Source organism: Trichomycterus rosablanca, chromosome 26 (assembly GCF_030014385.1).
Source record: "Trichomycterus rosablanca isolate fTriRos1 chromosome 26, fTriRos1.hap1, whole genome shotgun sequence".
NCBI classification, from domain to species: Eukaryota; Metazoa; Chordata; class Actinopteri; order Siluriformes; family Trichomycteridae; genus Trichomycterus; species Trichomycterus rosablanca.
In genome coordinates this window covers 12,778,621-12,803,966 of record NC_086013.1, presented here as the reverse complement: position 1 = coordinate 12,803,966, position 25,346 = coordinate 12,778,621, and the positions used below count along the sequence as shown (strand labels likewise).

Here is a 25,346-nt window from a genome sequence, read left to right as displayed (position 1 = left end):
GTGTAGCTTTACTATTTCTTATTTTTACCGCTTTTATCATTGTCAAGCTTTACAGGCACAGGAAGGCCCTAAATAATTTGGGGCTTTGATAAGAGCCCTCATTTTATGTAGCTCATTTATCATTTGTGCTTGAACAGAAGTGTACTTTGATAAACTCCTTACCTGATTAATGTCATTTTCTAAATGAATCTACTTGTTTTGGCAACATACACTGTAATTTAAAAACTAGCTGCTCTTTATAGTGTAATAAACAATGGCTCATTGCATAAGAATAAGATAATTCCAGCCTGGTTAAACCGAGATCCACCTTAGGCTCGCACAGTGGTGTAATTCCAACATTAATTTTTTACCTTTGGGTTTGTGTGGAAGTGGGTTGAGTTTAAATAATGAGAGAACTATATAAGTACAGTTTTTGTTAATAATGGTAATCTTGTGCTTCATAAATACATATTTAGAGAACATATTCTGTGTTGTGCTTATATCAAGTTTGCAAGTACATGTTCCTATCAGGGAAGGAACATCAAGCCAGCAGGCACTAATCTGAACAATAGGTCTGAGCCAGTGGTTAGCTCTCAGGTCAGCAGCATGCATGGCGAGGTTATGAACCTGTCAAGATCCTGTTTAACCTCGTCAACTTCATTCTTCATCAGAACACCAGAAACATCAGGGAAGAATCAGGCTCATTGACATTGGCTTTTTCTTCCTTCCACATTTTGGTGTTTGACGTAGAACATTCTTTACAGAACACCTTTTATATTTGATAACAGTGAAACATCATGTTATTGGGCATAAGACATTGTCCTATTGTCTGAAAGAGGTGGTCCAAGGGGCTAAAGGAAATAACTCTGTTTGTTTATGTTCTTAAATGTGCCAGTAAATGGCATGTACAATAGTGGGATTTAAATGGTCCTCTTGGGGACGTGCTTCTGTTGAGCAACCTTGTATTTACTGTACATTGGTTCCTTTACCCAACTCCAGACAAATGTGTTTGATGCTTGCTTTGTCTTTCTGAGACGTCAGAGGGCTGAGCAAACTTCTGGAAATTCATTCACACTTCTTTCTTTCTTTCTTTCTTTCTTTCTTTCTTTCTTTCTTTCTTTCTTTCTTTCTTTCTTTCTTTCTTTCTTTCTTTCTTTCTTTCTTTCTTTCTTTCTTTCAGTGTAGTCATGGTTGTATGCTCTTACTTTGCTGGTGTAACTATTTAAATGTGGTATATTCTTCACATAATTCATTTAATGTAAGGAATAGAATATTAATTTATATAATAGTCAGGCATCTACAAAGTCATTCAGTCATTAAAAACTGTCTTTCAATGTGAATTGCTTTCCAAATCCAATCTGTGAGTATTGCCCAGCATATTATCAGGATTTTCCCACTTTTACACACTTGATCCAACTTAGTTTATTACAGAGCTTTTTGTAAGCCTGTTGCACAGTGAAAACGCAATATCCTACTGAGTATGTGTTAAACAGGACTGAAATAAGCACTGAAAAATCACTGGCATTTCAGCACATGGTACTGTGTGTGAGTGTTATGTATGTGAGCGATAACTTCTTACCAGGCCTATTAAATACGGACTCCCGGCATCCCCTAGTAAATGAGTAGTAAAGCCCTGAAAGGCAACTGCAGTGGCTCGTCTGGTTGGTATGACAACGTACTGCAGAGAAAAAGAAAGAGAACGGGATTTGTGAGGATGTAAAGTAATAAAGGGTGCCGGGTGAGAAGGTCAGCTGATCATCTCATTAATCCATGTACAGCTGAAGTTCTGACATTTCAGGTGAGTAAGTCTAACTCAGAAGCAAGGAATTAATATAAATATAAACCATAATATAATCCTGCACCCACACACCCCTATTTATGGCATGCTTCTAATTCGCTAGTATTGTGCTGTACTGTGGAAAGCAACATATTGTCCACACACTGGTAAGTCCTTCTTACAGTCTTGAGAGAGTTGCCAGTAGTTAAATGCACGCTTGTGGTACATACCATTAAAATGTCTGCAGTTATGGCCCAGTTCAAGAACAGCAGTGTTTCTCCTATGAAGATACAGATCTACAAGAAGAGAAGAGGGAGAATATGTCAAATTCATTATCTTTATTCAGAGAACGTACTCTCAGCTTATTGTAGGTCATAGATAAAATTAGCTTTCCTCATCCACCACATAAAACCTCTGGAAGAAGAAAACATGTTATTACATTGTGGCTGCATATTTGGAAGTGGAACTCTCAATTTTGAGGCAATTGAGTCGATTCTGTTTTTCCCAGACTATAAAACAGAGCTGGACTATCCGCTATTCCCCATCACCTAGAACTAACCTCGGATTCTTTGTAATAAGTTCTGATATTTCAAAAGACGTCTCAGTTTAAGTCCCAGTAGAAAAAGAAAAAAGCTCTTGCAGCAAGTCTGGATCTTCAGTTGCTTAACATTGAATTCCAGTATCAAATTTCATAAGCATGGCATGGCTCATCTGTGAACCCCAGACACTGTTGGCGACAGTCAGGAATGATTGGTGTTTGTAAAATCGAGTAAACATAGGTTAGTTTGGTGACACAAGATTGTACTGGAATGCGACAGATGCGGAGGTCTGACTGCAGCTTTACAGAGCTGCTGAGTTGAAATAAGTGACGACAGGAAGCAGCGTGTGGATGGGTGTGATTTTATGCCTGTGCTATAGTTAAGACACAGACAGACAGACTGATGCTGTAATCTCAGCTGGATTCCTGTTAGAGGATGAAGGCTGTTTCCATCTCTTTATTCAAATGCCCTACTTACAGGGGTCTATTTCTCTACGTTTGTCATATTATAACTGACTCCACATCCACCACTAATGCAGTCCTGTTTCTAGTTGACATTCTGACAGCACTATATGGCCAAAAGTATGAGGACACCTCACCCAAACCACAGGCATTAATATGAAGTTTGAAGTGTGTTGTACACTCAAGGCATTAGCAGACTCTTCTATCCAAAGCAACTTACATCTGTGACCGAATGCCAAGCAAGCAATTAATGGGTTTTGCTTTAGGGTCAGTGGCAACTTGGATTTGGAAGAAGAAGTTTGAACCTGCAACCTCTCGATCAATAGTCCTGTTGAGCTACCACTGCCCTTATCACTGTGTTTGTAAGAATGTGTGTTGTCTTGGATTACACAATCTAGTACAAATCATCACCAGCACCATTCCAATTCATCCCAATGGTGTTGAATGGGGTCGAGGTCAAAGCCCTGTGTGGGCCACTGGATTTCTATGCTGAAACAGAAATAGGCCTTCCCCAAACTATCGACACAAAGCTGGAAGAGTATTGTTTATTTTACAGAACTGATTTTATACATGTGTTTAAAACAGAACTGTTTAAAACCGAACCAAATAATTGTGGGGTGTCCATATACTTTTGACTACAGAGTGTATCATGGTTACATTACTGTCCAATAAGCTGTCATATGTCCACATTATTGCCTAGCATTTTTTCACTTAACACCTTTAAAAACTAGCATAACAGCATGTGTGACTCCTCTACATGCCCCATTATTATGAATTATGATGAATTATAGAATAAGTTGTTATTAAACATGCTGCACAATTATTAATAAACCAACTGACCTCCTCTGGTTTAATGTTTTGCAGTGTTATATAATTCAATTTCATTTCTAGAATTTACAATTAGATTTCATTGATGGAAATAACTCATTTTCATTTACATTTTCAGCATTTAGCAGATGCTTTTATCCAAAGCGACTTACACAATGAGCTGAACACAATGAGCAATTGAGGGTTAAGGGCCTTGCTCAAGGACCCAACAGTGGCAACTTGGTGGTGGCGGGTCTTGAACCGGCAACCTTCTGTTTACTAGTCCAGTACCTTAACCACTGAGCTATCACTGCCCTACTGGCCTATAACTGGCTGACGTATCTAAAAAAATCAAACAAAAATCAATCAGCTCCGAGTACACTTACGTATGCTCCTACAATGCTCTTCTTGGCCACGACGAAGATGAGACAGATAAAAATGGCCGAACCCAGCATGCTAACAGCACACACTAGTGGGTCGGCTCTTTCCGTCTTCTGTCGGCAGAAACGTGTTGTAGCTGCACCGATCACGACGCCGAGCAGACCAGTCACACACGTGATGGCTCCAAATATCAGACTGTACAGACAGAGACAACATGGTAATAAGATTGTAGTGTAGGCTGGTTGCAGTAAAATCAGGTGACTCTTACAAAAATGTACCTGAATGTTTTATAGCGTCAATTTAATACTGTTTATTTATTCTTTAATAGTGTTTCATTGGTAATTATTATGGGCGGCACTGTGACACAGTGGATAAAGTTGTCGGTTTGATTCCAAGGGTCCTTTCTGTGTTGAGTTTGCATGTTCTCCCTGTGTGCATATGGGTTTACTCCGGGAGCTCCGGTTTCCTCCCACAGTCCAAAGACATGTAGTCAGGCCAACTGGAGATACTAAAATTGGCCTAAGTGTAGGTGTGTGTGTGTGTGTGCCCTGGGATAAACTGGTGACCTGTCCAGGGTATGTCCTTACTTTCACCCAATGAATCAAACCCATTGTGACCCTGACCAGGGTAAAGCTGTCATTATTGCTATTGTTAATTAATTCTACTGATTCACTTACTTACAAGATTCGAGTATCCACTTACTTCTATATTCACTTGGGTATTTATTTATATACTTGCTTTTTAAGAATAGCCAATCCACCTTCTGCATGTTTTTAAAAGGTCAGAGGTAATTCAAGTTCCCTGAAGAAAGTTTCATAAAACCATGCAAAGAACATGCAAGGCTCCTTTACAAACAGTGACTAATTGCAAGGACTGAACCCATGGACCTTGGGACCCTGCTGTGCACCACCCACTCTACCAGCTGTGCTCCTGCGCACATATTATTTTATAAAGTCACATGACTTTAATAAACATGATTATAACTGCCCCTTGTTACATAATCACCTATATGAGCAAAAAAATACTACATATTAGAAATGTTTGGTGTGAGTTCTGGTATGATTTGCCCTGTGTGCGTAGGTGTGTGTGTGTGTGGGTTTACATGAGTGGGGGGTATGTGATGTACCTGTCTTTGCTGCTGCAGGGCTGAGTGATGCAACTCTCTGCAGTTTTCTGCACCACCTGAGCTCTGAACAGATACTGAGGGATCCACATCCCGAACGCCCCCGTCGCAAACGACACGGCAGACGATCCGAAAGATGAGAACATATAACTACGACTGGAAAGAAACAAACAAAACAGCAAACAATTAAACAGATTTTCATGAAACTGTATGTTTGTAATCACACTTTACTTTTTAATCTTCTAATTTAATTAAGACACATTCAGGGTTCGACAGATCGACAGAAATGTGTCACATTACACGTTTTACATCCTGATCTTAACTTCCTATCCTGATCTCATTTTCACTTCAGGGAAAAAAAATCAGCAATTACTTTTTGCCGAGCGCTTTCATGTCGCAGATCCATGATGTGCGGGTCTTCATGGGGCCGGTCGGCTGATCATTGGTACCTCTCTTGGGATCGGGAATGAACAGCAGGATGAGTAGACTGGTAGTCATGCCCAGCATTGGAGACACCTTAAAAAAAGGACAGTGCTTTAGTTAAAAATGCAGTACAAAAAATAGGTGCACCCTGGAGAGGGTACCATCATCATAAAGCAGCACTTTTGCATTTTTTGGGTGGTGAGACACAACAAAAGTACACAGAAAAAGAGAAACATGGCACATCTAGGTCCCCTGAAACCCACTCGAGCATAGTATAGTGGTAGAATAGCATTGGTGGTGTTGTATTGTTAATCATAATGCAGTAAGATTCACTTTTCTGGAGTTCTGTTATTTTTATGATGATGTGTGGGATTCTATTCTGCTGACTCTATTAAAAGCTTTTATTTAATTTCACATCTCTCTCTCTTCTCTGTATGGGATCCGTATAGTCTGCAGTCCACCAGGCTATAGTTATCTCCTTTCTTGTCATTCACAGTGTGTATTTGTGTGTGTGCGTCCGCTTATCCACAGGAAGGTACCGCAGAGAGGTTCATCCTTTATAAAAGCCAAACCAATTCTGTCTGCCAGATGGAATCTTCTTGTGAATCCTTTACGCTACTGTAATAATCAGCTCTGTTCCTGGGCAGGTTTGCATGTGTGTGTGTGTGTGTGTGTGTTTACTCTCAGTTCACAGCTGCTGCATTATGAATTTGCATAAGAGTGAGAGTCATCCAGTCGACCGCTGCCGTTTCCAGCAATGAGCTGAGCTCCCAGTGCAGAATGCCTCAGGGGTCTGTTCCGTAACCTGAGTTTTGGGTTGTTAGCCCTCGACTGGAACACCCCGTACGAACCGAGAGGAGCTCTTTGCTTTACTCTCACTTCCTTATTATTTCAGACTTTGGCTTCCGTCTGTAACCGACCACATCACAGACTCCTGTTCTAAGTCCTCTTGAACCACAAGGGCTGAATGTAAATAAAATGAAAGGTGAGAAGGCGCAGCATGATGTGCCCAAGATTTGCGCTCAAAATCCGCCTGAAATTAAGGTCTGTTTACTAAAGCTGTAACAAATCACACAAACTACATCTGACACTTCAGACTATTTGCTTTCTGCTAATTACCTTCAGGAAGTGTGGTTACATGGCGGAAACGAACCACCACTAAGCTATCAAAAAGCTGATATAAACGCCGCTCAGGTGGCACAGCAGTAAAAACACACGCTAGCGCACCAGAGCTGGGATTTCGAATACATCGTATCGAGTCACATGAGCAGCCACATGAACAACGATTGGCCTGTTGTTCATATAGGGGTGGGGTATTAAGCCGGATAGGAACTCCTCGACCTCTGCTGGCTGATTGATGGAAAGAGTGCAGATCAGGGTGTGTCTCTCCATACACCAGGCTGATTTGCATATATGCACTCGCCTAGTTTGGGTGACAAAATGCATACGGCTGCTGCCCACATGTTGGAGGGGGCGTGGGTTAGCTTTGTTCTCCTTAAATTAGCGGGGGTCGGCATTAGTAGAGAGAAAGTGTGACGCGCGTCGGGAGAAAAAGCTTAAAAAGAATTAAATTCAGTTCAATGTTTAATGGCTTGTGCTTTTAATAGACATTGCAGTAAATTAGCTTTATATAGAGGAAAGTCTAGAGCCCAAATAAGCTAATATACTGTAGGTGAGATTAGCAATAAGAAGCTCCATTAATGGGAAGTATCACGTTGGTCAGAATGTTACCACTTCTAAAAACCAAATCCACTTAGCATTTTCTCGTCCAGAAAGTCCTCAATTGTCTTTTTAGCTTAGACAAATAAACAGATGGCACAGTTCTAGTGAAAACAATCCAAATGGGCAGTTGTAGGGCAGTTGTAGCGTAGTAGTAGTTGCCACTGTTGGGCCCTTGAGCAAGGCCCTTAACCCTCAATTGCTTAGACAATATACTGTCACAGTACTGTAAGTTGCTTTGGATAAAAACGTCTGCTAAATGTTGATTGGTCAATGAATGTAAGATAAATTAAGACATAATGGATGGGGGTCAGAACTTTTTCAGCTCAAAAACAATATTTTCTATATAAAATGTTCCCAGATTTGGACATTTCAGGAGAAACCTTGAGAAGAACTAGGAGCAACCATAACTGTTAGCTTTTACCTTTCTATGCTAGTTCTAAAAATACTTCAAACCTTCAAACTACAACCAGAACATAACAAAATTGAAGAAACAAACTTTAAGAAAAGGTCATGGGTCCAGATTCCACTTTCCGTTCCCCGCCTGTGAAAGTTAATTCAAAACAATGTAGCCGCCACGACTCCTTTGTGTTTCTCGGCAGGTAAAGTCGGCTACTCTCCAAAAACAATTCTAACTTTTTTTTTTATTATTTCTCCACCTGCTTTTTCACCAAAAAAGGAAAGCCGGAGTTTAGGAGTGGTGCAAAAACAAGTGGAAAGAAGTACAAAATGTTTTTCCCCTCTGAAGCAGGATATGGCTGGTTGGGAGCCCCTCTCTTGTCTGATTGTTATTTTTTCGACTGGCTGATGATTAACAGGCCTCCCCCGTTTGTCTTCAGTCTTCTGTTTGGCAGGTGATTTTTTTTGAACAATGCTACTGTGCACTTCTGCTCAGACAAGCGCTTTTGGAAAAATGTTACAGCGGTTTTCCAGGGCTCATATATCCGTCATGCGAAAAAGGGGTGTTACTACTATGTACCCTCTTTTTAAGAAAAGACCACAGACTGAGGTTACAGCTATAACCATTATACCCAATCACTGCTCTACAATAGGAGCCTGTAATGAACCACACCTGTGAACTTTAAGCATTCACCTGTTAAAAGTTTATGGAAACTGAAGAGAAAAATGGAGGCCCACTTAGCTGGGTGGAAAGGGGTAATGAAATTTGTGAAAGGAGAAGAATTTTAGGCATTTCCACCGGGGCCTCTTGTCTTTACAATATTCTATTTGGGTTTACTTTCTCTGGTTTCACCAGCCTGTCTATCCAGGCTCCCCATTCTCTGTTCAGCCCTCTTTAATGCAGACAATGACCACTTTTTTGTACTCAAGTCCGGCTCTTAGCAAAACACTGAAGGTATTCAGGGTGGTGACTTCAAACTGGGCTCTGATATATTACCAAAACTAGGAAATACCCTAAAACAAATGTGCCTTTGTATGTCCCTGCTTAATCTGAGAGACTAGTGAAAGTCTATATGCAGGTAGAAGAGAGCGCTAAGACCTTAGTATAGTATTAGGATGAAGATTTGATCTTGTTAGTCCATGCAAGAAGCACAGCAGTAAACATATATAAAGTCTTCAAGGATGGATGGTTCTTACCCTCAGAGCCCAGTGCCAGTCCTGTGCAACATCTTTTGCACTGGATCCCAGGATGTAGCCAAGACCACTAGACAAATAAAGAGGAAAACATCATTATTAAAACTCCCTATGGGACCTACATCTGTATTCATCATTGCTGTCTTCTTCAATTTTGGTCTTTTAGACACTTGAAATTCAGTAAAAGTATAATTCTTATAATTTTTTTTACTTTTGATATAAAGCCGATGAGCTTATCTTGGGTACAGCTTGTGCAGGCTTAATCCTTCCAAATCCCAATGCTAATTTTACTTGTATGCCCACATAAGTTTGATCAAAAGTTCGTATTCCTGTTTAAACTGTCTTTTTAAGATTAAGCAAACTAGCAATAAAAATCCCAATAAATCCCAATAAAATCCCAACAAAATTCCAATAAATCCAAATAAAATCCCAATAAATCCCCAAAAATTCCAATAAAATGTAATTAGATGATTTACTATAGAAATCTAATAAGGTTTAAGTGTGTTTACCTTCATAAATGTAAAGTGTTAGGGCAATAACAAAGAACATATGTATATTTTGTCCAAAACACAATGAGGAGGATGGTAAGAGAGACAATAACTTAACCAGGTTTGAATGTAATTGTAAAATTACAAAGGATTATAGCATTGTGGGCTCACAAATTTAATTAAAGTACAGGTAAATACAACTTACCTGCCACCTAACTATTTCTAAGACATCCAAAAAGAAATAAAGAAAGTCTTGTCTTTCTTTAACATTTATTTCATTTTGCATTTAGCATTAAATAAGTTGTAAAAAATCCCTTAAGTATTGTTAAGTATTGATGAGGATCTATGAGGTTTAGAGGCTGTTTTTTTTCTAAAGACCAGGATATTTAAACCAAAATGTGCCATGGTTGGATCTCCTGGAGGAAAATGATCTAAAACATCCATCCAAATCATCACACAAATAGTTTGATAAGCACAGATCTAAAACAGTTGCAGAATCTATTAAAATCTCAAGACTGCCATGACATACCCTGTACAATTGTATGTACATTTTTGACATCCACTGTATTTATATACATTATCAACAAGATCTGAAGCAATCAAGTCATTCTAATTCTATCGTTTTAATAAAAGATCTTTATTCCTGACCCTTTGCCATTTATCAGCTATTTCTTATTCCTCTCTTGTCATTGCTGTCATATTCTCCATTCCCTCGCTGTCCCAGATGACTAGAGTCACGCTAAGTGAAAAATTCATGCGCTGGGAGAACAGGCTGTTCTCAGATCAGACACTGAGCATACTAATGGTACTCATAATAGCTTTGCAGCACTGATCACCTTTAGCAGAGTCACATCCCCTGAGAGTTTTTTCCTTATTTTCTGTTACTTTACACTGGTAATGATTCATGTTTCGGCTGGCAGTAAACTTGGTCAATCTGTATTTCTATATTCAGCACATTTCTCCATGGGTGCCTCCACCCAAAAGTACAACCTATATAGATGTGCAAATTAATTAAAGTATTCTCTACTGTAGTAGTGGTTATACAGGTGGCAAACTAGGGTATTAGATAGACCTTAGACATATATTAATGTATAAACATCTTTATTCCTATTTCTCCCAAATAAGACATTTTCATTTCTCTACTGGGTGTTTTAACTCAACTTCAGATGTTAAAGTTTCCTGAACACGTGTTCAGTTCACAACTTAATGAATGTGAACTTGAGGACTGTTTTCAAACAATATAAGGTAATCTTTTATAATTAGTTTGATAGATTTGTGGTATTTGTAGTATGTACTGTATCTAAATACAATCCCATGTACGTTTGCCCATCACTCTTCAAACCCTTCCTGCCAAGCTCAATTGACCTTGTTTCCTCGAGCCGTGACTCATTTTCTCATTCATATTCCTCCTAACTCTTATCTGCTCACTGATTTCTTTGGACTTTGCCTCATATTGTGTGAAAAGAGTTTTACAAACAGTAAAAGAGCAGAAATGACTAACTGCTTCTGAAAGGGTGAATAGTGTCTATCAAAATATTACCAGTGTGTTACCAAGGACACAACAATTTATGGTTATAATGATTATGATCGTTACTGGGTCGTGACTGTTTTATGGGCTGCTGATACCTTTGCTGCAAATCAAAACAAACATTTCTAATGTTTGCTTAGGTTACACATAGCAACTTTATAGACTATCAGAAAGATAATCACATCAAATAAAACTTTTCTGTCTGGTTTTAAAATACTTTTTTAGCCTACTTTCACTCTGTTCTTCAATGGTCAGGACCCCCACAGGACCACCACAGAGTAGGTATTATTTAGGTGGTGGATCATTCTCAGCACTGCAGTGACACTGACATGGTGGTGGTGTGTTAGTGTGTGTTGTGCTGGTATGAGTGGATCAGACACAGCAGCGCTGCTGGAGTTCTTAAATACCGTGTCCACTCACTGTCCACTCTATTAGACACTCCTACACAGTTGGTCCACCTTGTAGATGTAAAGTCAGAGATGATCGCTCATCTATTACTGCTGTTTGAGTTGGTCATCTTCTAAACCTTTATCAGTGGTCTGGTTGGTTTTCATTATGACTAAAGAAAAGCTGTAATTACTGTTAAATGCTAATAGGTGGCCATAAGGTTAATTTCAGGGATAATTATTCAATCTGTCAGAAGTGAAACTTATGTTGTTGAATATATATGCCAGGGTTGCACTTTTTATTTATAGTACTTTATTCTACTTGTCCTTCCCCTTTTAGAATACTATATAAAGAAAATAAGAGAAGGAACAATTCTTAGCTCAATAACCACCCTACTATGAAAACAACCCTGATATATTGTATTAAATTACTGGCAACATGATGGCTTACCTAATTATAATAATTGTCCGTCATTATTTCTTAACCTTTCACAATGTTTTTCTTATTCCATTCGGTCGGAACATTCCAGTTCATACCTGCTTCCTGTTTTCCCAGGCACATGGCAAACAATTAAGCCTAGTACAGGTAAGCCTCCTTGTGTACAATTACCCACACTTATCCAGCCAATAAAGCACCAGACTGCACAATTCTGAGTTATTGGCAGCGTTGAAGTTTTCTTTTCCAACAGGGGAAATCCATTTCCTGCAAGTGTTTAAACTCTAGTTCGAGTTTACATCCTGGAAACAGTCATAACCTGGCTGCACATAAACAATCAGCCTTTCAGGAAGTGAGGCGACTGGGTTCGGAGTCCCAATCGTTGGATCTTATTGTTTTCATCACTGAATGCCTTGTTAGGTCTGGACCTCTAAGCCCTGCAATCCTCCCCTCTGACTTTCTCTTCTATTGACATCTAAATGGACTTATAAAAAAGCTACCAACCTGTGAGTAAGAGGGCAAACTTATTCTTTTGAGACAGATAAAGCCAGCAATCACCTGTACTTTTCCTGTCTTGCATTAGCTCCCAGGTACTGACAATTGTTAATGTCAGTCTGAATGATAGTGAACATGACATGAATCTTAAAATTACAGCAGGGCCAGTAATGCTTGCTTGGACTCCTGGCTTGGAAGGCTGTGGTATCATCAAGGATTAAACTTGCAGTGTCCTGTACATTAAGGCTAACACTTTTCAAGTGTGAGCCCTGTAGGAGCCGTTATTAAAATTAACAACATTTTCTCTTGCACTGGGGTGGCGCAGTGGTCTACAATGCTAGCTCACACCCACTGAGATCTGGGTTCAAATCTCAGTGTTATTGACTGGCCAGGTGTCTATGCAATGGTCTTAAAGTGTTGAAATTGGGTCCTGTGTTAAATTAGTTCGTATGATTCATTCTTATTTGAAATTTGATTGATTACATTATAACACTCAACTAGTCGACCACTTTTAGGACTAGGTCATTTCATGTAAGACCTGAACCTCCCACTTCTACACTACTTGGAAAAGACCAATTCTGTAGATCTAAAGGCTAAAACACTGCGGCTACTTTACATTTTTCTCTGTCAAAAACAGTGACTAAACATTAGGCTGCTATAAATGCATGTATTTTACAGAATGTCAGTGTATATTTTTAGGTTCTTCCTATCTTCCATCGCATCGACTGTACAATAAGGTCTGTGCGTCTCTTGGCTCGATTGTTAGAATCTGACCTTTACTGAGCTGCGACTGCGCTCCTGATAAAAAGCCTGTCTGCTTTCAAAATAGCCTGGAACAGATTAAAAGTGTGTGAAGAATAAAAGAAGAATTTAAAGGTACAATGAAGTCCATGCTGAGTCATAATAATCTTATATTCTTAAGTTTTCCTTAATGTGTTTTTTATTACGTGACCTTCCAGTGTCATAATTTAATAATTTAAACGGTGTTTTATTCTGTTGCAAGACACTCTGCAAATCCTGAAAGCAGTGCTGTTCGGTTTGAAAATGTTTTTATGGACTCATTTGTTTTCTCAAACTGATGAGGTTTATTGATTAACCATTTTAACCATAAACCACAAAATTAATCCATACGAAGGAACAGCTTTGCATCACCATAATGGTCCAAATTGTTAATTGGCAAACTGCTCTGTGGTAAAAATATTTCTTTTCTGCAGCATGTCATCAAATTAGCACATGTTGATGTACGGCAGTCACCCTCCAATCTCCAGAAACATTGTGTCCTTTTATAAGTGCTAATCGCAGCAACACAGACGTTTGATTACATGAGAGGACATTTGTCGTAATGACACCACCAACTGTTATCTGCTGTGGACTGTTCGGCCTTGTCACTGGATACTTCAAGCTCTTGTCTCTCTCTGACATTTTAGAAACAACTGAGCTTCTTAACATCCTTTTTGTTTTTATAGTAAACATAATGCTCCTGCTCGTGTTCAATTTTCATCATAGTTGAGAGGCCTCACTTACTCACTCACTGTTAGCAAGCTGAGAGAAAAGAAAAAAAAATAATGCTACCATGTTCATAAAATGCTGGGGCGGCACGGTGGCGATATAACCTTGTGAACTGATGAACCTTGTGTAATGAGTAACTACCTGTTCTGTCATGAATGTAACCAAAGTGTAAAACATGACGTTAAAATCCTAATAAACAAACAAACAATCATAAAATGCTAAAATCTAACCCTGATAGTTGGAGAAATTTTTGCCTCTCTAACCATCCTCCTCACTATAGTAGCATAATACATTCTTGCTTCCTTTTCCAGACAGGTTTGCCGCAGATTAGGTTGTTTCAAAACTGTTCATTGTTGTTCAAGCAGTAAATATGGACGTTACATACGTGTAGATGTTTTAGGGTTGATTCCTGATTTATGGTTTTTATCAGTTTTATTTGTGTATATTCTTAGAAAATCTGGCCTTTTTATGTTTACCACAGCAGAGTGGAAATTCATGGATGACTGTTTGGGTAATGCTTGTGCTTTGTGCAGACATTGTAATTATCTGCATTAATTATTATTTTTTATTTATATTCTAGCACGTAGGGATATAAATAGGGGATTACCTTCCCAGTGGGATGGCCAGGTAGAAGACCGAGAGCATCATGGTCCTCTTGTTGTTGGTGAACAGGTCTCCAATGATGGTAGGGGAAATGGAGGAGTAGCTGGACTCACCAATGCCCACCAAGCCTCTTGACAGCACAAACAGCCAGTAATACTGAGAAAAGAAACAGACCATGTGATAAAAAAAGGAAGTAAAGTAGTAAACCAGTAGCATCAGCAGCAGTGTAGATTGGCATTCAGCCAACATTATCTATGGTTCACATTTATATTTATATACGTATGCATATTTTAATACATACATACATAAAAATTTATATTTATGTATGTATGTATGTATATATATATATATATATATATATATATATATATATATATATATATATATATATACATACATACATACATAAATATAAGTTTTAACTTCAGATATATAAAGCCTGTTACACATAGCGTATGCAATTTCTGTGAAACTATATAAAAATATAATGTCTGATGTTAGATAACAGTGACACAGTGAGAATATTTTCTGCCTTTAAAATAAATCCCTACACCCTCCCTTGCCCAGAAGACCTTTCTGTTTATTCAGCAGCAATCCTCCATAAATCTGTCCTCTTCAAGTGACAGCAACATAACTGCTGGGTGTGGATTTCCCAAGAATACACAGAATGAAAAAAAATCAAAGCAGCAGTCACATACCAGATGACCTTTCAAATCAGTTATCTGCTAATGGACTATATATCTTTAAAGAGATGTGGTTAAGACAATAGGTATTGAATTCTGGAAATCTCAAAGTAGAATCATACGTTTACATTAAAAAAACAAAAAACACAGAGACATGTGGGTAATGCTCTCTGACCCAGGACTGTGGGTTTGATGATTAGAGAAAGAGGAAGGAAGCTGCAGACAGCCCTTCCTAACAAGGGAATGTAATGCTTTTCATTACAAATCATATAATCAACATTTTTATCTTTAAACAATCTACTAGTATTTTGTACTGTTTGGTTTGGCTATATTTGAAATTAAGAATAAATGCAAATGTATAGATGTATTTACAATTGCATTGAAGTAAATTAGCCTCTAAGCAGATAAAATCCAACAGATATTTTTTTCTATTCAATAAAAACAATACATATAAAATCTAAAGAAAATTGATTTGTTTAAATGAACTGTGCCAAATGCTAAAAAAATTCTTAAATGTTCTAAAATATTCAAGTTTTTACTGAAATTGTATTCCTCATTTGTATTGCTCATTATATTATAATGATACAATTAAATATAAATGTAATTAAAAATATTGAAATACAAAAACCCAAAACATTCCACTGGACCCTATGCGAGTGACAAAATTAATCAATATAAATATAAAAAACCAGCTAGTTATAAATTCTCAACACACACTGCCGTCTCTTACTCTACTTACTTGTTCTACTTTAGTTCACTTTACTTTATATTTTAGTTCCTGTTGCTACACACTGTTGTATTTTCATTTCTCTTTGTTTCTGATACTCTCTATCAGTTCTCTTATGTCCACCGTGCTCAGAAAAACATGTTTATTATGCCCACTGTAGGATGCCTAACCTTTTAAAAGCTACAGGGAATATGTGTAGCTTTAAAAATGAAGGTTCTCCCATAATGTGAGAAATACCACCTACAATTCTGACAGTAAAATATTGATAAATGGTCCCATTTACAAGCTAGGGGCTGCATTGGGAGCCCTTGAGCAGTATTCCTGTACACAGCAGAGTCTCAGCAGTGTCAGGCAAGATATTTTAAAATGTATTTAGCTCAACAAAAATACTCCTGAACAGACTCCACCAGAACAGAGACCAAAGGCCTGATCTAATCTGAAATACATAACTTAAACTATTAAAACTTTGCTGGAGCCTATCCCAGCTTTTCAATGGGTGCAAGGCACACAGTAACACCCTGGACGGGGTGCCAGTCCATCACAGGGCAGACACACATACACACACACACACACACACACACACACACACACACACACACACACACACACACATACACACACCTATTCACCTATAGGGCAATTCAGTGTCTCCAATTAACCTGACTGCATGTTTTTGGACTGTGGGAGGAAACTGGAGCTCCCGGAGGAAACCCATGCAGACAAGGGGAGAACATGTAAACTCTGCACAGAAAGGACCTGGACTGTCCCGCCTGGGGATTGAACCCAGGACCTTCTTGCTGTGAGGCGACAGGGCTACCCACCGAGCCACTGTGCCACCCTGAATGGACAAATTAGTGAAAAGCAATTCAAGCAATTAGTACGAGACTAATTAATTGCTAAGTTCCTCTTAAAGTAAAATACTGCAGTAATGGTTTTATATTTTTTATGTTTCGCATTCACTGATATGTATATATATTCCTAAGAACTGAATGAGACAGATCATGTCTGGTTCAGCACGTACTGCACCTCAAGTCAGTCGATAGCAATTCTATTAATGGCAATTCAGGAGTGTGTGAGTGTGTGTGTGTGTGAGTGAGAGAGAGAGAGAGAGGGTGAGTGGCTACACATTTGCTCATGCATGAATAAATTTGTGAGCATGCTATAATGCTATTTCTCCTTCTGAAAAGAAGGATGTCTGGTATTGTTCTCTCCCCAGACCTAAATTTCTATTTAATCACCGGACATCCCTCTTTTCTCTCAAACATTTTCAAACCTCGGCCCACCTGATAGCCTTCCAGCTGCCAGTTTCTCTCAGTACAGGGAAAAAGGGGATGAGGGGGAATGTGCATCTACTGTCGGGTGTTACGTAATTCCCAGCAGTTGGAGGGAATTACTCTGATGTATGTGACAAGACAGAGGGAGCCCAGCTGGGTAATAACAGCCTCCTTTGCTATATAATGGGTTCCTATAGGTGCAACTGAAAATCCTATAGGTGCTACTGGAAATAAACAAGCCCTGCATCTTCATTATCACATCTGCTTAACTACAAGCTATCTAACACTTCTTTTCTGGCTTTGTGTTTAGAACAGCAGGTATTCTCCCGTTCCAGCGTTAATTTGATTACTAGCTGATGCTGAAACTGTTGCTCTGGAATTATAGCTCTTAAGCCACACACATACACAGCATGGACAAACACATGTGCAAAACTGACCGTAAGCTGGTTGGAAATACCAGTCCAAAACCTTGGTCATTACCAAAGACTTATCCCATCTTTAAGGCTATAACAGACTCCACTCCACTCATCTGTGAAGGCTTTTCACAATAATTTGTCCAAAGAGCTATTGAGAGATGTCTTACGATGCCTGTCTTACGATCAATGTTCCAATTCATCCCAAAGGTGTCCAGTGGGGTTCAGGTTAAGGCTCTGTGCTGAGCATTGGATTCCCTAAACACCAACTCTCAACTCTTAAACCATGTCTTTACTGCCTCCATACTATATACAGGGGCAGGGTCCTGTTGGAACAGGAAAGGGCCTTCCTCAAACTATATATATAATGAGAATACATATAATGAGAAACATTAATATAAGGTTTCTATAAATTACTGATCTTCTCTTTCATGTACATCATTGCATTGAATTCCCCTGTGTTTCAGCCACAACAATTGTTAACAAGTGTAATAAATCAATTACATATAATAATATATGCTTCAAACTTTGCAACAACAGTTTAGGGAAGGCCCGTTCCTGTGTATAAGGATATGAAGTAAAGCTTGATTTTAAATAAACTCCAGTGGCCTGCACAGAGCCGTGACTTTAATCACCTTAAACTCTAAACAGCCAAGCCATACAAATGATCTTTTAATTAAAATGGGCACAAATTCCCATGGACATACTTTTAAGTCATGTAAGAAGCCTTCTGTCTGTTGTTATAGATGAAAAGATCAGATAGAGGTCATTCTATTTTAATACCATTTTTTAAATAATATGTCCAACAAGCTTACAGTCAGAGGTCCAAATACTTTTGGTCGTATAGTGTAACTTCTCCAATATTACTTCTGCATAATCTAAATAGAACTGACCTATTTTTAATCTGACATGACTCAGTGAGGACATGCTAACTTAATTATAGTTCTCATTTTTGATGTACAGTAACTAAACTGTAAAATTAAAAAATGACCTTGAAGTTCACCTTGGAAAAATATTTATATATTAATATTATGCTTGATGTGCATAATAAATATTCAACCCTCCAGCTGTTTCAATCAAGTCTTTGTCAATAAAAATTGTACATGTTGATGCTAAATCAGTGAAATAGAAATTGTTCAATTTAACCAAAAGAAATATTTTAATTAAAATCAGGAAAACCTATTTTGGACGTGTCAGTCTGTTAAAGTCTAGTGAATTGACCGTCCCACAGATACAAAATCTCCCAGGCATGAACAATCATGTTCGACGTGTTGGCACCTTGGAGGTCTGAGGGAGTCTTTGGAAATGAATTCATCAGCTCTAGGGCAGGAGGTCAGGGTAAGGTAATAAACAGCCATGTTCAAGACGAAGGCAGGAGTCTTGCCTTGCCAGAAATGATTTGCAGAGGGTTTTTATGATACATGTGAAGGAATTAAATTCAGGGTTTAACCGAATAACAGAGTACCAGGAATCCATTAATCCAATTTTTACATTTTGATACAATAGTATTCTTAGTTCTGTGTATTTGTTAATACCAAACAACCTCTTGGTACTCTCCTGTTGCCAGGTAATAGGGCCCCAGCAGAAAGCCTGGACAGCCACAGCTTCTCATTTACCACAGTTTATATGGTTTTTGGGTTACATCTCACTATACAGAACATTTTTTGGCTGCTCCGTATTTTTAGGTTTAGCCACAGTGGATCTGGTCCGCAGACCAGATCTGTCATAGTTTTTACGTCGGATGCCCCACCTGATGCAACCCTCCTATTCTTATTCAGGCTTGGTGCCTCTCAATAGCTAGGCTCTTTTAACCACCCTCGGACATTAGCCAATCAACCAACCAGCCAATGGCACTGCTGAGATTCAAACCCTGGATCCCCAGATCTCAGCTACAGCTGGGTAGCATACTTTACCGCTTTCCCACCCGAGCGCCGTCTATACAGACAATAAAATCTCAGTATAAAAGAACTTATAATGGATCTGTTTTAATAGTTGGTATGATGAATAATGGCTACTAACAATGAATTCAAAGTATTAAATGCAGTTTTTCAGGGTAAATGACTTCAGGTAAAATGGCTTCAGTCCCACCCCAGATAAAATAATTGCATGAATTTACACACACACAGCTAGCAGACCTTCTAAAGATCATCCACACACGTCTATAAGCTATTACAAAAAATACCTACAGTATTTTTTTACTTAAGGCCCCAGCAAACATTCCTCACCTGTCACTTTTTTGCCATGTCTTCATTATCGTAGCCACTTAATTAGCGATCACTCTCAATCTGAGTCTCCATGCCCTCCCTGGAGACAGGGTCACACTTACAACACACAAAGCCTGCTAATGTGAGCTCTTCTCAATCCTGTTCGACTTGCAAGTGCCTCCAATCAATGCCAGATGGTGATAATCAAATAAAATCTCTCGTAGCTTAGCTTACACTGCCTGCTCGTTTCCCTGAATCATAATGAGAAAAGCACTGTGGAATGTGAATGTGGACACTTGCACATTTAAGCTCTGGTGAAAACCACTTATCAGCTGTTCACTGGCTGATCTCTGGTCAGATAAACGGCATCATACCACTTTACCTTTTTTTATTTCATTAGATCTCAAATTAAAGCTCAACCCAACCATTCACTGACGCAATATCCAATTAGGTGGCAAGACTAGGTTACATAAGGCGAGAGATTTAGATGAAATATGCTGAATGGGGCAAATCCACTGTCATTAAGTGTATTAATATTATTATACTTTAATAATAATTTAACTTTTGGAACAAATTCCATGTCCAGGTCCACCCTTCTACCACAACCAGCCACATTCATATAAATTGCCACAGTGCCATCAGTTACTTGAACCCCTTTACCCCCTAACTGGGCTTTTGTCTGCCTCACGCTGCCCATCTTCCCCTCAGTGTCCTGTTTTTTGAAAACCAATATACATACATTTAGATTGACATTTACATCTGCAGCATTTACATTTAAGAAAATCTTAATTTTAATCAATGCAACTCATAACTGAATACAATTTGAGCAATTGAGGCTTAGGGGTCTTGCTCAGGAGCCCAACAGTGGCGACTTGGCAAGAGTGGGGCTTGAACCATCAACCTTCTGATTTCTAGTACCTTACCAGTACCTTAACCGCTGACCAACTTATAGTCATCATATCTCAATGTCATCTAAATCCTGTTATAATGCTACGCTTAGTCAACTTGTAGTCAAGAGAAGGCAGGTTCTTACCTCTTTGGTGATGAAGGAGCTCAGCAGCGTCACAGCCGACCAAAAGAAAATGCCACAGCTTAGAATGACCTTCCTGTTGAATCGGTCGCCTAGGTAACCAAAAATGGGGGCCGCCACCATGAAGCTGCAGATGAAAACTGTGAAAGACAAAAAGAAGAAAGGAATACTTTTGATGATTTTTTTATTCAATTGAAACTGCAAGATTTTATCTGATTATCGGCTCATCAGTGTATATTGTTGTGCTTTGGAGGTGATCGTAATTCATCAGCCGTAATGAAAATGCTAAGTAATGCATAAAAAATGTCTTCTATCCATCACTATGCTTTATTAAATGCACTACATTAATCCAGTGTGGGAGGACAGTCCAGTCCCTCCTGACTCATCTTTCTAGCCCACTTCTCACCCACAAATTTCTGCTGTTATATACTTTGTGTCCAAGCAACAGTGATTCTTATACGTATATGAACCCATAATTAAAGTCAAAGGAAGGTTTACAAATGTAGAAAATGTAGAAACACGTAAAAACAACCTCTAATGATTCAGTTAAAGGGTTTTTTAGCCACATCTGTGATTAACGTGTATATAATCATTCATTCATTCATTCATTCATTCATTGTCTGTTTTACCACTGCTTTATCCTATTTAAGGTTGCAGTGGGTACAATTCACTGGGCGAAAAGTAGGAAACACATAGCAAGCACACACACACATTCAATTTTAGTATCTCCAATTAACCTGACTGCATGTCTTCACACTGTCAAAGGAAACCCACACAGACAGAACATGCAATCTCCACCTGGAAATCGAACCCAGGACCTTCTTGCTGTGAGGCGAGAGTGCTACCCACCGAGCCACCGTGCCACTGTGACCTGCACAGGCCCTGACCTTAAACCTAGTAAACACATTTGAGGGGTTTTTGTCCAGTTGTAATGACTGACCTCACCAAAGCTGTATTTACTGATTGGATAAAAATGGCCAAATGCCTTCTGAAGAGTAGTAGCTGTTATAGCCACAAAAGTGGGGCAACTCAACATCAGTGCCCATAGTTTTGACTAGGATGTCCAACAAGCTCATGGGCAGGTCACAAGGTCATGGGCATTTTATTTCTAGTGAAGTGTAACTGATTGTGATACGTATTACAAAAACCTCTGAGGTAAAATTTGAATAATAATCCTGTTTACAGACACAATGTTTTTATTTGGGATTCTCACTGGAACCTACATACCCGAGCTAAACATGCACTTGAGTTATGAGTTCTGAATGAAATACATAAAAGGCTCTGTATCCCAAACTGGAAACCTTTATTATTATTGATTTCCCACTCTAGAATATTGCACATAGCAGCACACAGCACTCTAAAACCCAGAGCCAGTGCTGAAATACCATCCTGCTCCATGCCAACTATCGATGACTATGACAGCCCTCCAATTTTTGCAGAGGCTTAAAATTACAGAAGCCACGAGCACTAATGCAGTGTTGTGCTTGGCTGCCAGGGCCGGGATAAGAGAACACAAAATGTAATTAGCAGCTTTGTGGTGTCCACGTTTTATGAAATAACAGGGTTAGCTTGCAAAATAGTGGTTTGACTGAATGATCTTATGTTGTTTTAAGCCCACGGCAGAATGAAAACTACTATATTTAGTTCAGAAGTCAAATTGTAAGCATGTCCTGGTGGTACATATATAGTACTTATTTATTATTTTATATGAGTATACAATTACTGACTGTGGCCCATCTGTTGCTCTGTACATTTGACAGTCAAAAGTTACCCCCACAGGACCCCCAGATGATATTTAGAAAATGGACAAAGAAATGCACTGCGCTTACACTAACATGGTAACAACATGCAGCATGTGTTGTTTTTGTGTGAATGCATCAGGTACAGCAGTGTTATTGGGATTTTTACTATTGGACTGTTTTCAACAATAGACATTTATGATCACATTCATGACACTATTGGCTTTATTAGTTTGGTGCATATGTTTGGAACACCATTCTCTTCAAGCATTGATACTGAGGTGTTTACAAATCCCCAAAACACTGCTGTACTTGCTACATTTAGAAACATACAACACACAGTACCATGTTTTTACCATGAGAATGGTCTACAGCCCAAACATCTGGTTAGTGGGGGTTCTACGGGGTCTCATTTGATTGATTAATGTGGTACTAAGTGTGACTAAGTGGACAGAGCAGTAGATGGGTTTATGGGTAGCGATAATTTTATACGTATAAGTTTTTCTGTATGGTAGGTGTAGCTTATACCAGGTCAGCACAAGAACCGCCAAAGCTCATCCAGCGCTGTATGGTTCTGTATGATTTTTCATGGCTGATCAGTACATACAAGACTAAAATCACTCTGTGCAATGCAAAGAATCCACTGGAATAAAGTAAAGCACACTATAATGGGACTATGGAGCATAAATATATCTCATTCTCTTGAATAATAATATGATCTTATAGTTTCTGGTACCATTTCACATTTTAATTTAGGTCTCTGCACTGTTTACCACACATCACCATGACATCTTCATTCCATCAGTATTAACAAAACATCGTTATGCAATATGAGTGTTATTAAGCAAGGCCGGAGATCTCAGTGGAGGTGGATCTCAGTGCTGTCAGTGACTAATCTGTTATTGATTGGAAAACAACTGGACAGAGCTTGTGCATCCCAACACCCTCACCCCCCATAAATCTGACCGACTGTGACCCTGACCAGGACAAAACTGTGGTAAAAAAGGCAGTACATGAACGAGTTACAAACCCTGTGCTACACGTGTGCAGAGCTCTGTCTTGACTCCATGCCCACGGATAAAACGTAACAGTGCCTTTATAACTTCAAGTCCTGATTAATGCATCAGCTTTAGTGAAATGTCAACAAGTGTACATGCTGTTCCTATCAAAGTGGAGATAATCTTTCAAGTAGCAAACTAGCTTTCTAATCTGTTTAGCCTATTATCGCTCCAATGCTCTCCAGCGCGGAAGACAAACTCCAGTGTGGCATGTTTTTTAAGAGGTACTGAAGTAGTGAAAGCAAGAGAGCAGCAATAAACGTGTGTTATCTGTGTAACCTCCCATTAACCTGAGCTCTGAATTCGGTTCACCGGGAGGCTCGCTGATAATGACTTTGACTCCCTGTGCGCAGTCGTGCTGCTGGGATCGAGTTAGAGAAAAACAGCACAGAAAAGATATGGCCAATGAACGTGAGGCCAGGCGGCGGATGATACAAGATTGCACAATGTGTGTCAAGTATTTACACCTAGGTTTCTTAGCCTAATTAATAATGCAGGCCAAAACCATGTTGTTTCAAACGTAACATAAAGGTTTGCATGGAGCCAGACTCATACGGCCAGGTGAGGAAGACAAGTGTCTGGTAACTGGGTCTTTCTCATCAGTTACACAAAACATAGTTATGCCTGGTTCACAAACGTCTGTCACAGACATAGACATTATTTGAGCCTGAAAATATGATAAAGGTATTAAAAATAAGTATTATAAAAATGAAATATGCTATTAAAATTATGTATTAATTATTAAAAATATTTATTATTATTAAAAATAATTTAATTGTACTTAATTACCTATTTATTTGATTATGATTCCAGCTATAAGTTATATATATATTTAAAATTCAATTGCGTTACTGTCACTTTTAATAATTGTAATAATTTCTTTCAAGAACTAAGACAAACATTCTACTTCTTATTGTATTTTTGTAAGCTTTGTAAAAACATTTTTCTTTTTCTTTTGGTTTTATTTATAATTTAATTTTAATATATTATAGATTTTATTTTTTTCAAATAAATTTATGCATAGTTTATGCAAGAGTCCAAAATTTCATTTTAGTTGATTATTGTTTATTTTTACTATTCATTTTTTGTGTTTTATTTATATACATATACATTTATATATATATATATATATATATATATATATACAGTATATATATATATATATATATATATATATATATATATATATATACATTTAAAATTTAAATGCAGAATTAAAAAAAAGTTTAAATAATAATATTTCTAATAATTCTACATTTTAAATTAATTTGAGCATATTTACAATTTTCTAAAGTATTTTGGATGACATAGCCAAAATCACATAGCCTTTTTTCCTTTTTTATTTTATTATTTTTTCATGCTACTTCTTGTTTTGGTTGTAGTAACCATGGTTCTGAAGAAACATCAGACTCCTTCCCACAATGTCCAGAATGCCGTTTCATGTCCACATTAGTAAAAAATGAAGACAGAATGCGCTCCACCTATTCGGATTAAATGCCGCCCTTCTGGAACATGCCATGCATCTGAAATATTTCACCTTTTGTTTGGCACGTATGTATCAACAGACTATTAAATCGTGGTCATGATTTCTTTTTTCTGTCCACCCTAATGAAGCTAAACTTTTGAAAGATACACATCCAGGTTGTTTTGACCGAAAACTATTACTGTGCCTTCCAACCTGCACGCTAATCTTATCAGTATTTCAGTAAACACTCGACTATTTGGCTCTCTTGACCTGTCCATTCAGAGGATTTATTAGGGAAGGTTTGACGTCAGCACATCCTCCTTCAAAATTAATAACATATACTTATTGAGAAAATCTTTTTCAAATTTTCAAATAGGTCAGCTGTAAAACTTTATATTCTAATGCCAGAAAAAGCAGAAGAATAGTTGTTGCCATATTTGGGTACTGTGCCTTCCTGATGCTGCCAGGCAACATTTTTAATGTTCATAACGCATCATTACAGCTGA

At 38.3% G+C, this 25,346-nt stretch overlaps 1 protein-coding gene across 1 annotated transcript in view; it reads right to left on the bottom strand.

Moving 5' to 3' along the window:
• spns2 (SPNS lysolipid transporter 2, sphingosine-1-phosphate) overlaps nucleotides 1-25,346 on the bottom strand; it is an 84,058-nt gene that overhangs the window by 11,868 nt on the left and 46,844 nt on the right. The window contains exons 3-10 of the mRNA XM_062988503.1: nucleotides 20,582-20,718; nucleotides 14,252-14,403; nucleotides 8,806-8,872; nucleotides 5,441-5,583; nucleotides 5,071-5,223; nucleotides 3,950-4,139; nucleotides 1,987-2,052; nucleotides 1,559-1,657 (exon numbers count right to left, since the gene is read on the bottom strand). Of these exons, the coding sequence (XP_062844573.1) occupies nucleotides 1,559-1,657; nucleotides 1,987-2,052; nucleotides 3,950-4,139; nucleotides 5,071-5,223; nucleotides 5,441-5,583; nucleotides 8,806-8,872; nucleotides 14,252-14,403; nucleotides 20,582-20,718 (1,007 nt within the window). The remainder of the gene's footprint in view (nucleotides 1-1,558; nucleotides 1,658-1,986; nucleotides 2,053-3,949; nucleotides 4,140-5,070; nucleotides 5,224-5,440; nucleotides 5,584-8,805; nucleotides 8,873-14,251; nucleotides 14,404-20,581; nucleotides 20,719-25,346) is intronic.